General features: G+C 40.0%; 1 protein-coding gene across 1 annotated transcript in view; it reads left to right on the top strand.

The window, feature by feature from the left end:
• The window catches only part of ADCY10 (adenylate cyclase 10), an 88,004-nt gene that overhangs the window by 42,341 nt on the left and 29,962 nt on the right, over positions 1–15,701 (top strand). The window contains exons 12-18 of the mRNA XM_063299895.1: positions 358–413; positions 2,123–2,276; positions 6,723–6,915; positions 7,229–7,315; positions 8,562–8,845; positions 10,005–10,141; positions 12,228–12,347. Coding sequence (XP_063155965.1) covers positions 358–413; positions 2,123–2,276; positions 6,723–6,915; positions 7,229–7,315; positions 8,562–8,845; positions 10,005–10,141; positions 12,228–12,347 — 1,031 coding nt within the window. The remainder of the gene's footprint in view (positions 1–357; positions 414–2,122; positions 2,277–6,722; positions 6,916–7,228; positions 7,316–8,561; positions 8,846–10,004; positions 10,142–12,227; positions 12,348–15,701) is intronic.

Below are 15,701 nucleotides of genomic sequence, written 5' to 3'. Positions count from 1 at the left end.
CTCCTCTTAGACTCTCATCTAAAAGGGCTTGTGAACAGATCCATCTTGTGCACCAATTATAATCATTCCTGAATTGGGAATCTTTGCTCACAGTCACTTTTATGTTGGCCACCCCTTGTAGTCGTCTTGCCCTTGAAGCCAACCTGGAAGCTGCAACTGGTTTAGAATACAGTAGTTGTTGAACATTAAATTATTTAAGTCAAAGAGGCTCTTTCCTTAAGGAGATAAATGTTTGAAAGTGATTTTCCTAGAATTGATGTTACTATTAGTTCTTCTTCCAAGGCAGTTTGAGAAATGTTAGCACAGATTTCATTTTCTTATCTCTCCCCTGCCTCCCACCCCCATTTTTTTTAATAGAATGATTTACAAAGCATATTTAACCAAGGAGAGATCTGAACATTACCCTTTACTAGGTACGTGAACTGATCTACCATAACAATCAGTTATTGGGAAGCTAGAGCAAGCTTGCTATTGGTTTATCTGAAATCTTTTTGTGTAGCCTATCACACTTAATCTGCATAGCCCTGCATAGCATTGTGCTTTTGTGCCAGAATTTAAATGTTCCATCTATGCATATCTTCAGATATTCATTACTGTACAATTCTATAGATGTCTACTTAGAAATCAGAGCTGTTACATTCAGTGGATAGTGGGTATAACTATGTGGCAGTTTAAGAATTATTGTCAATAAGTTTCCAGTTGCATATAATAGTTTATTTAATTTTCATACACATTTATTTATTTATTTAACAAATTGATATAGCTACTCTTCTCACAAAATGTGACTCTGGGCAGTGTACAATACATAAAAACAATAAACATCATAAAACACTAAGTAAAAACAGAAAAACAAAAAAGGATAAAAACTCAAGATTTTTCAATTACACATATACTCATGGTGGTGAATGATAACAACAACAACAACAACCAATACAGTATAATAATATATTAAAACTAACAAACCATATAAGAAATTATTCTCACAAAACAAAAAATTACAGGCATACCAATTACAGATTTTAACCAAAGGTCCTTCTGAACAGCACTGTTTGAACAGCTTTTCTAAAGATGGGGAGTGATGGTGCCATCCATATTCATAGGGCAGGTGCCACCCCAAGAAGCTGTTTCATAGGGCAGGTGCCACCCCAAGAAGACATAGGCTTCTGCTCTTCCCCAAATCTCATGTGGGGGAGAAACTTTGGAATATGTGCACTAGATGGGCAGAATCCAGGTGAAGTAGATAGTCCTTTGGGTATTCAGGTGCCAAGCCAATTTCAGTTTCTGAGTGGTTTTTAAAGTAGTCTTCAAAGGCAGCCCAGTACATTGCAATAATCTAACACCATAATTATCTAGACAGGCTGCCTCTCTGGCTCCCAGCCACTCAAACCTACCCACCTGACATTTAGTCTACACTCTCACTTCACAGGACCCATTTTCATACCCACCTTTTCTCAATTCCTATCCCGAAGAACTTCTTGTTGGTCCCTCTCCAACCCAGTTCCCTCTCACTTTGGCTGCCAAGGTAGAAATCCTCACCCCTCTGTTCTCTCTAGAGAGACCTCTTTCTCCAGTCTCTCTTTTACTTAGAACTGCCTGACCTTGGATGGTGATTCCTCTGTGATGGTTTTCCCAATGATAATTTGGTCAGTGTCCTAGCCTCTGAAGCCACCCAAGTTTGCCAGCAGGACTTGTGGCAACATGGCCCACCTGATATAGACAGGAGACCCCTTTTCTTTGCTGCTCAACCTTCAACCATTGCTGATTCTGCATTTGACATTTATTGTGCAAAATCTGTAGAAGAAGGAAATTTCTGAAAGGAAGTTGCTGAAAAGTTTATCTAAAGACCCTTAGAAGAGGTTACAGCATTCTCTCATGTGGACTTGTGCTTCTTTTGCATGCATACACACAAAGAGAGATACATACAGAGACATAAACATATCTTTTCTGTTTAGTAACCATGATGAATGCTCCAGTATGCCACCAATAGGGCAGTAGTAATTTTTTGATAGAATTTCTCATTTAAAACTCATTGAATTCTCATTCAAACTCATTTTGTGAATATCTGGTTTAGTGTACAAAGTAATTGGTTCGTTCTTTGTTCTCCTTTACTATTTTCTTCCAGGTCGCAAGAAGGAGACCGACATCTTTGAAAACTTACTGGACAAATTTAAAGAATCTAAATTAAGCCATGTTATAATATATGAAGGTCTCATGGGATATGGAAAAAGCCAACTAATAGCTGAAATTGCCTTTTTGGGACAGGCTCCTGGCCAAAAGTTAGTGCTTTTTACCTCAGCTGATTACATATTTTCAGCAATTCACCCTCTTCTCTCCAATCTTTTCATTTTTCTCTGGTGCTGGCTCAGTTCTGAGCATTACAAGTATATTGTTATGTGTGTGCACCCCTGAGAAATGAAAAGTGTCAGTGGTATTCAGATTCATGGGCCTGAAAGGAAACCACTAGAGGTTGATGGCATTTCTGTGATAAATTGTTTATTCATGGGTTTATTCATTATTCCTCACAGCGATGGAAATATGCTTTTCCTCCTGTCTTGGTATCAGAAGGAAAATATGTTGATTTAAAATGTGCTGCCTCTCTTCCCATAGCCTGCCTTTACTGCATCTCAGCAAGGAAGCCAGTCAGCGTTGCTGCTCCCTGCGTGCCCCCACCCTTTTAATGCAGAGTAATTTCAGGGTAGCAAGTTATAGACTCCTGACTGTCCTTTGTCAACTTACCCAGTGTCATCAACAATGGGAAAACCAATAATTAGCTGCAGGTGTTGTCTGAGTTGTCATTTTTATTGTATGGTATTTAGCCTTACCTGTTCCCTGTGTGCTTATCAGATGGAAAAGCATAAATACTTTTTTTATCCTGCTTCAAAGTCCAACTTTTGCTTCCATAGAGTATCACAGGAAAAACCATTGCCTGCAGAATTCCAATCTTTGTAGATACAGACACATCATGGCATCTGAGTATCTTTTCTAAGTCTTTCATTGCTACCCTACCAAGTGCTAGCGTCTGTAGCGTATTTGACTACCCTTTACTGTTGGTAGTCCTCAAAAAAGGCAGAAGCTATCCTCCATTTCCATATCTTCATTGGCAATTCAAAGAGGGGTTGCTGTTCCTGTTATTAATTTGGTTTTCTTCATATTTAATCTTAGTCCCATTTTTTTCACACTGCTCCCTGAATTTCATTATGAACTTGCATATCATTTGCTTTTCATTTTGCTGAGTAGTGTCATCAGTAGGGTGAGGATTTCTATGACCTAAAAAAGTTAGAAATATGCAAGCGTTTATGACCTTAAAACCATTTAGATATGACCAATTAAACCAAAAATATGACTTTTCAAGCAAAAATATGACTTTACAATTTTTCTGGAATTAGCACCCAATTTTAAAAATCTGTGCTTACACACACACACACACACACACACACACACACAAAAACACAAATTAAAAGGTTTACTCTTCTTCACTTCTAGTGCAGAAGTGCTAGTGTTGAAGGAATCAAATGAACATTTTGAGAGTAAAATGGTCATCCCTGGATTAGTTTTCATTAACAGCAGAATTGCATTGGATGACCATGTGCATCTTGAGGTTATCAAACTCAAAACTCCTTCTGTTGTCCACCAGTATGTTCTTGTATCTGGAGAAACTCTGACATCACAAGAGGTTATAGGAACAAATTTGAAAAAAGCAAACTCATCTGGAGAAAATTCTGGCTGGAAGTCTTCAAATGTTGCTTTGAGTCCATTTAGAACATTACTTATTTTGCAAAGTGTTGAATAACCCAGATTAGATTGCAGCACTCTTTGCAGTTTATCACTAATTTTTTTCAGCCACTTTCCCCTTTGCTTGCTTTAAATCACTTTCTGTTTGTTTTACAATGTTCAGTGCATCACTAAGTCCCATTCCTACAGTTTCAAGGCGAGTGATTGCTCTTGATAATCCACTGAAGTTAGCTCCTATATATGCTAAGTTTCCAGCCAAGGTTTCAGAAAAGGAATCTTGCACAATCTTGATGGAGGAGGATTCACAACAGTCAAATTCTTTAACTATCTGCTGCAAGGAAGCATAATTCGTGAAATAATACATAGCTGCATCCAGCCAAGTCCCCCGGTGTATCACCACAGGTTGGGGAGGGAGAGGCAAAGTAGGAGCAATTTCTTTGAACTTTTGTACTCAGAGTGGAGCTTTAATGAGCACTTTTTTTCCCATTGAAATTGCCTTATCTACATCAGGATAGTTGCTTCAAATCTCTTCGGCCATTCTGTGTAACCCACATGCAAGGCATGTGATATGGATCATTTCTGGATAAAGAAATTTAAGTCCCTTGGCTGCTTTAGTCATGTATGGAGCGGCATCTGTTACAAAGAGAAGGATATTTCCCCTTTTTACACCATCCGGCCAGAGTAGTTTCATAAAATCGTCAAAGAGCATAGCAATAGTGGAATTGTTTACTTTTTGTAGAGTTTCACATGTTAGAAGAAATACTTTACCAAGCTTGTCACATTTCAGAGTGCCAATAATATCATTGGCTACATATCTTCTGTTTACATCACTTGTTCCATCTATTGAAACCCATATCTTCTTGTTGTCAACGCAGATCTTATCTTTCTAACACATCTTCATAGCAGGCAGAGATGTAATTTTTCCTTACAGTTGATTCATTTGGAATCGAGTGACTGGTGTACTTCTCCAAAAAATGCCTGGGGCTACCACTACCTAATTTCCTTAAGGGAATATTTGAAGTAACCATCATTGTACAGAGATCCTTACAAAATTCTGACTGGGTATTTGATGAAGCTGCAGTTGAAGAAGAAGCTCTCAAAAAGGAGATGTTGCCTGTTCTCAGTGAAGGTAAATCTTGCTAAACAACTCTTGTGTTTCGCAGTGTCACAATGTTGTTGAATATTAAAACACTTTTGGGCTGATACCTTAGCTTCACACAATTTACAAAACAAAACATCACCATCGCTACTGAAAATCTGCTCCTCAAATTATTGAACAAGATGCTGTAATTTCACACTCGCTGAACATCTACTTTTAGGCATGTTGAAATCAGATTGCAGCTCTCATGTCACTCTACCACCTCGAACACACACACACCTGAGTTGGGGGGAAATTGAGAGAGAGAGGGAAAAAAGGCAAATTCTCACTCTTTTTTTCAGGCCTGGTCAGGGGAGAAGCCTTTGTTCCCACCTCTCTCTCTCTCTCTCTCTCTCTCTCTCACAGACACACACACACACAGACACCTCCCTGAGTTGGGGAGCGAATAAGGGGAAAAAAAACAACAGGCAAATTCTCACTTTCTTTGCTGGCTGGAACTCGCTGGCTTATCAGGAGGGTTGCCAATGACCAAAATATGACCCAAATATGACGTTTGTTACAAAATGAAGCAGAAATATGACTAACACCTTTAAAAAGTCAAAATATGACTTTTCAGGCAAAAGAAAAAGCATCTGATTCTTACCAGATTACTCTAAAACTGTCATGAGCACTGATGGTGAGCAGGAGGGGGCCCCTATCCAGGGGGGAAAACGCATGCGTGGTAGAGAGAGTTTGAGCTGTCATTCAAAGAGACACAGAACAGACCCGCCTTGACCTTTGGGGTTTATCTGTATGGGTTTTCTCACGCTTCTTCAGTTGGTTAGTATTTTCTATCTACTGTAGCGGTAACAAAACACTAGAGACCTATTCCTCGTCTCGGCGTGGTTCCTGCTTGTCAGGACAAAAACATGTTTTAACTCACTTATAAATTCAAATAAAGGATCCAGAAAAAATATGACATTTCATAGAAATCCTTGCCCTACTAATGACCATTCATATACTTATAGGCAGACATTGTAGCAATACAGTATTATGGCCAAGTAATTTAAGGGCCTCAGGAGGCATGGCGGTGATGTAGGACTTTTTTCAGCCTCTTTTTTTGGTGGGTGTATGTGCGTAGGTGTCATGTTTTGTTTTTCCTCTTCTAAAAATAAGTGCATTTGGTCTATCAAATATTTATTTCAGTGGTTCCGTCTCTGGAGAGTTTGGGGGGCAGGTGGCATTGCCTGGAAGGCCTTGTTAATTCAATCTTATCTATACAATATGGGATTTTTAAACAATTTTCACTTAATAAAGCACAAAGGTACTTTTAAAGTACTTTTTAAAAGCCAAATATCATCCCAGGTGTCTCTTTCTTCTCAAGACTACTGTAGTTTTTGATATAGAATATGATTGTTTATATTTATTGTACGCCACCCAGTCATGATTTTATTATTTTATTATTTTACATCTGCATTTTACCACCAATTTTATTTAATGAAATGCTTAATAAATTAGTGTTTTAATACTTCATTAGACTGTCATTCAGCAACACAGCATTGTACTTAGTTAACAGTTTAGCACTTATTCCAAATCCCGCTGCCTTAGATACTTTAAATAGGGTGTGGTACTCCAACTCTTATCTGCTTTTCCTCCTTTCTCCTCTCTTTTGTGTAAATTGCACACTTACCTGCATCCCATTCCCCTTTCCCCTTGTAATATTGTTGCTGAATTGTATCTACCTCTGATCATTGACCATTACTACTACTACTACTACTACTACTATTATTATATTTATCTTATCCATCCTGCCTGCCTGCCTGCCTGCCTATCTATCTATCTGCCTGCCTGCCTATCGATCTATCTATCTATTTTCAAGTCAAGATTTTCACTTGTTCTTGTAATTGAGCAGGGTTGTGGCAATGGAGCTGACAAAGATGAATGTGTGGCAGCACTTCTTTGCTGTCCGGACACTGATGGCTATGTTCTTGGGGGTTGATGTCTGTAAAACCTACGATGCAAGACAGTACACCCTTCTGAGCAGATTGCGTGGAGTTATAGAAGAACAATATCTGTGCCTTTTCAACAACCTTTTTCATGTTAAGGTAAAGATGTAAGAAGATCTTTGTCTGTTGTGAATTGTTTGTATTGAAAAGCAGGTGTAGATACAGTACCAGAGAAAGGCAATATGGAGATACAGATCATTTGATAATGCTGCACAGATTACTTTTGAGTATTTGTCCAGAATGTCTAACTTTGAAACCATTTACAAAGTGAACATTCATTTTATGGCGATTGAATGAATGTAATAAATCTGTTTAAATGACTTCAGGGTTATCTAATTAGAATAAGTAAGTGTTACTGGCAGGAATGTTACTCATCAAATAATTATGAGATTTGTTCCTTTTTTCTGGTCAGTTTTCTACATCAGAAGTGGTTTCCCAGATGGACAATGACAGAAAGAATAAGGAGATTGAAATAATGCTTTTAAAAATTCTAGTTAATGTAAGTAATGTTTTTCCTTCAGCATAACATGGTTACAAATGGTATGGGAAGGATTTGTTTCTTAATACAGTCCTCAGTTAACAACCACAATTGGGACCAGCAATGTCATTGCTAAGCAATGCAGTCTTGAAGTGAGCGTCACGTGACCACCCTGCTTAGCAATGGCAGTTCTGGCAGTCACTGTTGCAGTCATTAAGTGAATCCAATGTGGTCATTAGGTGAGGACCTACCTTGATCCAAGCCATTTCTAGCTTGATCCCTCCCAGCCCTAAGCCTTGATTCTTCCAAGGTAATGGACTGCCTCCTCTTCAACTCCCCCCATCTCTGCCCTTTTGGCCACCCTGCACAGTGGCACTCCTTGGTGGTGGTAGCAGCAGTGGGGCTGAAGTAGAGACCTGGGGCCTTCAGCAGTTTTGGCCCACCACTTCTGAGCCTCTAGTTTAGCACCACTACCACCACTGAGGAGTGCCACCTTAAGCCCCACGCTGATGCAAGCTGCCCTGTTACTGATGCAAAGCCCTGTTGCCATGCTGTGGTGTGGCCAGATGCCCCAGCGCCATGATGCAAAGCCCTGTTGCCATGCCATGAAGCCCTGTTGCCACAGTGTGGCAAGAAGCCCCAGCACCACAGCACGGCAAGAACATAATGATCATGCTGAGGAGGTAGACAAGGAGAAAGGTCAGCTGGGGGCGGTGGCGGCAGGGGGTGGTGGTTGTAAATGTGGGCGGGTCCAAATTTTTATCTTGTGACCACTATGCCGGTTGTAAGTTTGAGGACCAGTCATAAGTCCATTTTTTCAGCACTGTCATAACTTTGGACAGTCACTGAATGAGTGAAAGTTAAGTGAGGACTAATTTCTGATAAACATAGTGAGCTTATCCATTTCATAACAATCTCAGAAGGGTTACAGTTATCATCTTCATTAGTTTGCACCAGCATGATTTTATGTAGAAGACTTCACTGTATGCAAGTCAATGTATACTGCAGATCAGTTCCAGGGAAACACTAGTGGTCAGTTGGGATCTATAGTAGAGATCCAATCTTTTCTCTGGCAATATCAGTTTTAGTTAAGGCATGGAAATAACATTGGTCATAGACTTCTAAGAACAAATAACCGCAAGTTCTTTCAGCATAGTTCAGCATTAGTAGAAGCATATAATAGCAGTAAGTAAAAGCTCTAGAAGCTGTTATGACAAGAATTCTGATATAGCATCATCTTATTGTATATGCGTTATTGTTGTCTTAGGCAGCAGAAAAGGAAGCCCTCATTTTTGCAATTGATGAAGCTCAGTTTATTGATAAAGCCTCTTGGGATTTCCTGGATAATTTGCTTAAGCAGGTTCCAGTCTTTGTTGTCTTGGCTTTGTCTCCTATCAACCGCAAGGGACGACTGCTTTGTTCCAGTGCAAACCAAATCCTGAACAGTCCAAACACAACTTTTTTTCAGCTAAGGGAGTTAGCTCCTTCAGTAATTATTCAGAAAGCCTGCCAAGACCTTGGAGTGGTCAGTATCGCCAGGGAGCTTGAAACGTAAGTAAGAAGTACCTGCCCAGGCAATCGTTTAGCTGTTCCTATTAAGTTGAAGGCAAAGACAATCACCAGGAAGGGCAAAGGACTAATGTTATCATTTAAATCAACAAGTCTGAAGCTTTTATTTCAAGCAAAACTACCTGACTTTTTCTATGTTGGTACAAACAGACTTCCTTGCTCAGCTGGCAAATTTCCTCTGTTCTTCTCTCCTGTGGCAAAAGCCTGTATTTTTTTCTGACAGCAGGTTATCAGTTACACACCCACTAGGGGAAAGTTCAGCCAGACGATTACCACCTTCCATAATTATTAGCTTTGCTGTTAGCTGCATGCCATAATGACTCAACCTAGCAGCTTTTAATCTTAGGAAACGTAGAATTTTGGTAAGTGTAGGGATTGTGCATAGAGATATTATGTCAGAATGTGAGCTTCCTCAATTATTTGTATCAGTTGAGGAATTGTTCCGCTATTATGGAACAGTTAGCAGATTACAACCAACAACCACAAGTGACTACAGGCGTAGCAGCAGTTCTGATAACAATGAGATTCTCTTCTTGAGCAATCAGTATCTGTAAGCTGCCTACCCAACTTTATAAAGTGTAATAAAATTTTAAAATATTAAATATTTTATTAAAATATTAAGTATTTTATTAAATATTAAATATTTAACAAGGCCACCTATAAAATAGTTCAGAAAGAGTAGGCAGGCTACACCAGGAAACCACAGCTATTTTTGGGTCACATATAATGCAAAGACCTTAAGTGGCTTCTTTCATCTTGGAATTTAGAGAGATGTGCAAACCATGCCATTGTGACTTGTTTAAGAAGTCCTGGTGCTGTGCCAACTAATAAGAGCAATCTCTACAGTGCCTGTTCTCATCTCTGGGGTTCTTAGCAGTGAACATGTGATTTGGAGAGTTACAGCAGTAATAACCAGCTCTAGGTAGCCACATGCACAACCACTGAAGTTTCAGAAGCCCAGGGATACTTGGAGTTTATTATGTTTACAACTTGCCTGTCTGCTGAAACAGAAGTTGGAAGTACCTTTGTAATGTAGCAGTTCATGAACTATACTGTAAACCTGACATTTATCTGTGATCATTTTTCTCCTTCTGTCTGTTTGCCTGCCTGCCCGCCCCTGCCCCCTCCACCTTACTTACAGATTTTTAATACAAAGAAGTCATGGAAACCCATTATACTGTGAAGAACTTCTCCGAAACCTCCACTTAAACCGTGTACTTCAGTTCCACGTGCTGGAGGAGGATGAAGAGAAAGAGGATGAGTGGGACAGCCTTTTCAGTAAGCTACTGATCATTAGCTATCAATATGGTATAGCTTCATGGCAACTTTCAGTGCATGAATGATGTACTATTCAGGGCACATCAGAACATTTGATGGTAGTGGTGACACAGACCTGCAATGTTCAGCAGGAGAGGAGCTAGTCATGCAATAAATCATAACTATCACTCATGGGATTACACAGACAAATACTAGAGAACTAATAGTCACTGAGATACCAGAAGGCATGTTACTACGTCTTGCTTCCTGATTGGCCAGTTATGAGTGGGCAAAACAAGATAAGCTCTAGAGCAGGGAAGATCAAAGGACTTTTATCAACGAGTCTCATAGTTCAGATCCTTCCTTCCTTCTTTCCCCAGCAACTGCAACATACATGCAGTCACACCATTGAGAAAGGTGTAATCAAAATGTTCAGTCTGGGTTTTCAGTTTTCCAGGGTGGGAGGCTTCACGTAACACAAATAGGTGCATTAAGCTTAATAAACCTGTTTAACCATGTCACCCCATCGTGTTTCTATAAATCAGGAATCTACATGTAACTTTCCATAGTGCAGTCTTAGAAGTTCTGGGAGCTGCATCCTATGGGCTCTTGGTTGCTTAACCCTGCCCAAGATTCACACACAAGTATGATACTAGGTAAACTTCAGTTTCTGCAGAATGACATGGATTCATCTTGATGAAGTGATTCAGTCATGAAGGCATAATAATTCACTTCAATGGAATGAAAAGATTACCCAATTTATCCTGACAGAGCAATTCGAGTAGCTTGATCCACTTAAGGCAGCACTTTGGGAGGAGGCTGCATGCCAAAGAAGGATTCTATGAGTTCTAGCTCTCCAGAAGCAGCTGGGAGAGGCTGCGAAGCATAGTGATGCAAAAGAACATGATAACTGTTAGAAATGAGAGGACATTGCTTTGCATCCTCCGAAGCTTCACACAACCCTTCTAAGCTCCCTTGAATTTCTCCCTCCCTCTCTCCTTCATTGCTGATGAAGACACATCTCACTCCTCAGTCTGTCTGCCCATATCCTGAACATCATCAGACAATGGCCCTGTTTATAATTAGCTGTTTCATTCACCATCCATGATCAAGGCATTCTCGAGGCCCTGGAAAAATTAACCCTCTATATCCATCTCTGGAGCCATTTGGTTTTCACCCCTCATGATGATGGGGGTGATGAAAAAGGGGCAAAATGGGTGGGGTAGGTATACTCCCAACCCTGTATATGGTGGCACTGACACCTATTGTGCTATCGTGGTTGTTTTTATTATTATTTTCACTTCAGCAGGGGAGAGGAGGACTCAGGAAGGGGAACTCTCAAATTCCTTTAAAGTGGCTTGAACTGGGACTATTAATATGACTGATGGATATTTGATTGTCATCTGGCTGGCTGTGGAAGGGGCTGATTTGATCAGCTATATTGTGTGAACACATTAATGAACCTCACACTTTCAGAGGTAATAGCATCTGAAGGGAACTTTTTTTGTAAGGGCCATGGAAAGACTAGTTTTAAGGATCTAGGATCATCATTAATTCCTGAGGAGTTTATTATAGGTAGTCAAGTAAATGAAGTGGGATGAGATGTGAGTCTAAGCCTTTAATCCTAAAACCACATGCAGAAAGTCAGAAAAAGGAACCAGTCTAAGTAGAAACAAGGTAAGAAATTAGGTAAAGCAAGGGACATTTACACCCCTGCTTGTACAGTGTATGATAAGAATTTCAGTTTGTCTTGTTGATATAAACTGGGGTGTGTGGAACTTTGCAGAAATCCCCTGCGATGCTTGAATATCTGAACAAACACATTCAAAATAGGCAAACTTTTTACAGTTTAAAAACTGAGGCTTGGTTTTTGGTCAGGAGCATAATGTGTGTCTCCATGCTGGCATATATATCTCAGTAGCCAATAGGAATCTAGCTCCTGCTATTACTAGGAGTTCTGTCACCTATTTAAAATATAATGTTAAATTATTAAAACAGTGATTTTAACTGTTCCAACTTTTTTTTAATAATAGCCATCTGAAGTGTTTTCTGGGAGGAAAATAATATTAATGCTAATACTAAAACATTTATGATTCTCCTCTGTAAGCCACTACTGTTCTCAAGACTCAGACATCCAAAAACTTTGAGGAAGAGACTGAATCGTACATTTGCACAGTCAGGCAAAATGTGAAGCTTACCGCCATCATGCTCCCCCCAACGTTAAAAGGTATGGAATGAGACCAAGGCCTGTGATCTCCAGACAAAGTGACAATGCTGCTGCTCTAAGAGCACATGTAAAGTGTTGCAAAACCTAGGACATTTTGCCCACAGACTTGATAAGCACTATATTACCAAAGGCCAGTCATATAAGTGCATGGTGAGTTTCCAACACTTTAAAGTCTTATTTTATTTTATTTTATTTATTTCAGTGTAGATGAATTCCAAACTGACTCTAAGTGACTCACAATATAATAAAAAATAAAAACACAATACAGAACAAAACAAGTTGGAATCTGGTTGCTCTATACAAGAACAGAGACAAAAACACATCCCAAAAGGGACTTCAGCCATCTTAACCCAAGGCCTGGGAGAACAATCAGGTGTTCAAGGCCTTAAGGAATGCCAATAGAATGGGAGCCAGGCAGATTTCAGGGCATATCTCATTCCAGAGGGCAGGTGCCATGACAGGGAAAGCATGCTTTCTCACTGCTGATGGATGGCACTGTGTGAAGGAACATGGAGTGCACCAACTCTGCCAGCATGTACCAGCAGGCACAAGCCATGGGAAATAGGCGATCACCCAAATAATCTGGCCCTATGCATATAGGGTTAGGGTTATAGTTGATAAACAACACCTTAAATCTCACCCGGAAGCATTGCAGTAGTCAAGTCATGATATGACTAGGCATGACTGAAGGGCCTCCCAATCCAGGAAGAGCATAATTGGCACATCAAATGGAGCTGTGCAAAGGCCCCCTTGGCCAGGGCTGCCACCTCTTCTTCAGGCAGGAGCTATGGGAAGTGCTACGCAATCCAAGACAAAAGATAGAAAATTCCCAGGTCTAGGAGATCCTAATATCCACAGCCAACTATCCTCTCCATCTGGATCCACACAGACTCCAGGCATTGGGACAGGACCTCAACAGCCTTACTTGGCTGGCTTAGGGTTAAAAGATATAATTTGGCTACATCAGCATAATGATACTGAACCCCAAGCTGAAGATGTCCTCACTCGGGCTTCATATAGATGTTAAAGAGTGGGGGAGAGAATGTCAAACCCTGTGACACCCCACATAAGAGGAACCTAGGGGACAACTTCTACCCCCCCCCCCCCACACCAATGGGAACTGGCCAGGAAGGAATGAAGAGAACCGTAAAACAGTACCCCTAATTCCCACCTCCACAGCTGTTCCAGAAGGATACTGAGGTTGATGGTATTGATGGCTGCTGAGAGATCAAGAAGCACAAAGATGGATGAACCACCCCCATCCCAGCTCTGCCACAGGGCATCAACAAGTGTGACCAAAGCTGTCTCAGTATTGGATCCAGGCCTGAATCATAACTGAAATTGGGGCCTTCTGGTGGGAACAAGGCGGTCTGAACAGCTGTGCTCGCGGGCTCTGCAAGCAGAATTGACAATGCAGCATTTTTTGGGCTCAGGCAGGTTTTTCCTGAATCCCAGGAGCTTTTTTCTAGAGAAAGGAAAACAGTTGGAATTACCCCATCTGGCCTTGGGAAGGCTGCTTGCAGCTAGAAAATCTGTTTGCAATTGACTGGTAAAAGCAGCCAGGAGACTGGGGCATCATCATTTCCAAGCCATGCTGTAGTCTTAAAGGGACATTAAGACTGACCACCTAATTTCTAAATCACCCAATTTATTTTTCTTTTAAGTTTATGTAGTCTAAGAGATGCTTTCTATAGCAAGGAGAAACACTTTCTCTTGGTGCTTATCGTTATTTTTGTGATTAATTTCTTTAATTTTTTTTTTAAGTTTTGGACTTTGCTTCCCATCCAAATATTAAGGAAGGTTGAGAGTACATAATCTCCCTGCTATTATTTTTGTACTAAATTTGAAGATTTTAGCATTTTCCTACATGTTGAATCTGCTGTTTTGAACTTTCAGCTTTCTGTTGCTACTTTCCCTGGGGAACTGCCTGTTATCATACTTTCACTTGTGTAAATATGTTTTGGAATTTTTCTATTATCTCCCACTTTTACTGGTTAAGTACCTAGGGGGCGCCATAATCTACTGAGTGAGACATGGAGAATTTCAAGCAGACTTTCTCGGATTTTCATCGAGACTTTAAACAGATCCTTTTTGGTTCCTGTCAAGTTTTTATGCAAGGCATTCAGGACATTGTGGAAAATATGAGGTTTAAAATGCGTCATCTGGCTGGGGATGTTGTGGAAGAAATTGAAGAGTTTAACAACGATAGATGTTTCTTCTAATAGCGAGATCGGGGCTTCTGTTGAAATGCTGGATGAAGATTGGATAGTCGAGCTGAAAAAATTAAAGGGACAGATTGAATTGCAAGCCATAAGTGAAATTGAATTTCTGATGGAATGTTATGGAAAAGAAGGGGTTATTATGTATGAGAGGCTTTCTGTTGAGAAGTCAGAGTTCTTAAGGGGTGCAGTTGGGCTGTCTGATTTCTTTATGAAAAAAGCTCCGTGTGTATTGTGGGGATATGTAAATGCTCTGGTTTATTTTGAAGTGGGGTAAGGGTTTAAGAATATTTATCTGGATTGCTTCTAGGGCTGGTTTGACTCCATTCATCTTTAATGATTTGGATTAAGATTAATAAAATATAAATGCTTGGTTTTAGGCTTAATATGATTACGATTATTATAATTGTTGTATTATTAATTATAATGGCAAGCTTATATGCTTTTTAGTTTGATTTTTAGACAGAAATGTATGGAATAGTAGGGAGGAAATAATTAAATAAATGTTATCTTTGGGGGGGAGTTGATTAGGAGGTATATACTGTGTTTGTGTATGTATGTATGTGTGTGTGTTTATATATGTGTGTGTGTGTGTATAAGAGGTTGGAAGTCATCTCTTCTTGTAATTTTAAAAAAATTCTCTTGTGTTTTCACTCTTTTTTAGTTTTTTCTTTTTTTCTTTTTGTAGTTTTTTTTCTTTTTTGTAGTTTTTACCTTTGTCTTAAATCTAATAAAATTCTTATAAGGATAACTGAAATCAGGCTAGATAATCCACTTCTGCCAGGGTTCTCTGCAACTGCAGGCTGACCACTTTCTCAACTACCCTCTAAAAGGGGAAGGTTGGAGACAGGATGGTAGTTGTTTAAAATAGTTCGGTCTAAGGATGGTCTCTTGAGGAGGTGGAGTACTACATCCTCCTTAAAAGCTGAAGATGCTACCACCTCTCTCAAGGCCAACACCACAGCAGGGACCCAACTACAAGTCACCTGTGACCACATTAACAACTCAGGAGTGAGCTAGCTGCAATAAACAGATGGCCAAGCTAACAGTGCAGAGAGCCCTGTCCACTTCCTCAGCTGTCACTGACTCAAACTCATCCCAGGTCACACCACAAGACTGAGCTCCAGGCACCTCA

This window comes from Candoia aspera, chromosome 3 (genome assembly GCF_035149785.1).
Source record: "Candoia aspera isolate rCanAsp1 chromosome 3, rCanAsp1.hap2, whole genome shotgun sequence".
In the NCBI taxonomy this organism is placed as follows: Eukaryota; Metazoa; Chordata; class Lepidosauria; order Squamata; family Boidae; genus Candoia; species Candoia aspera.
The sequence above is the reverse complement of the archived record's forward strand: the minus strand, read 5'-3'. Positions and strand labels throughout refer to the sequence as shown.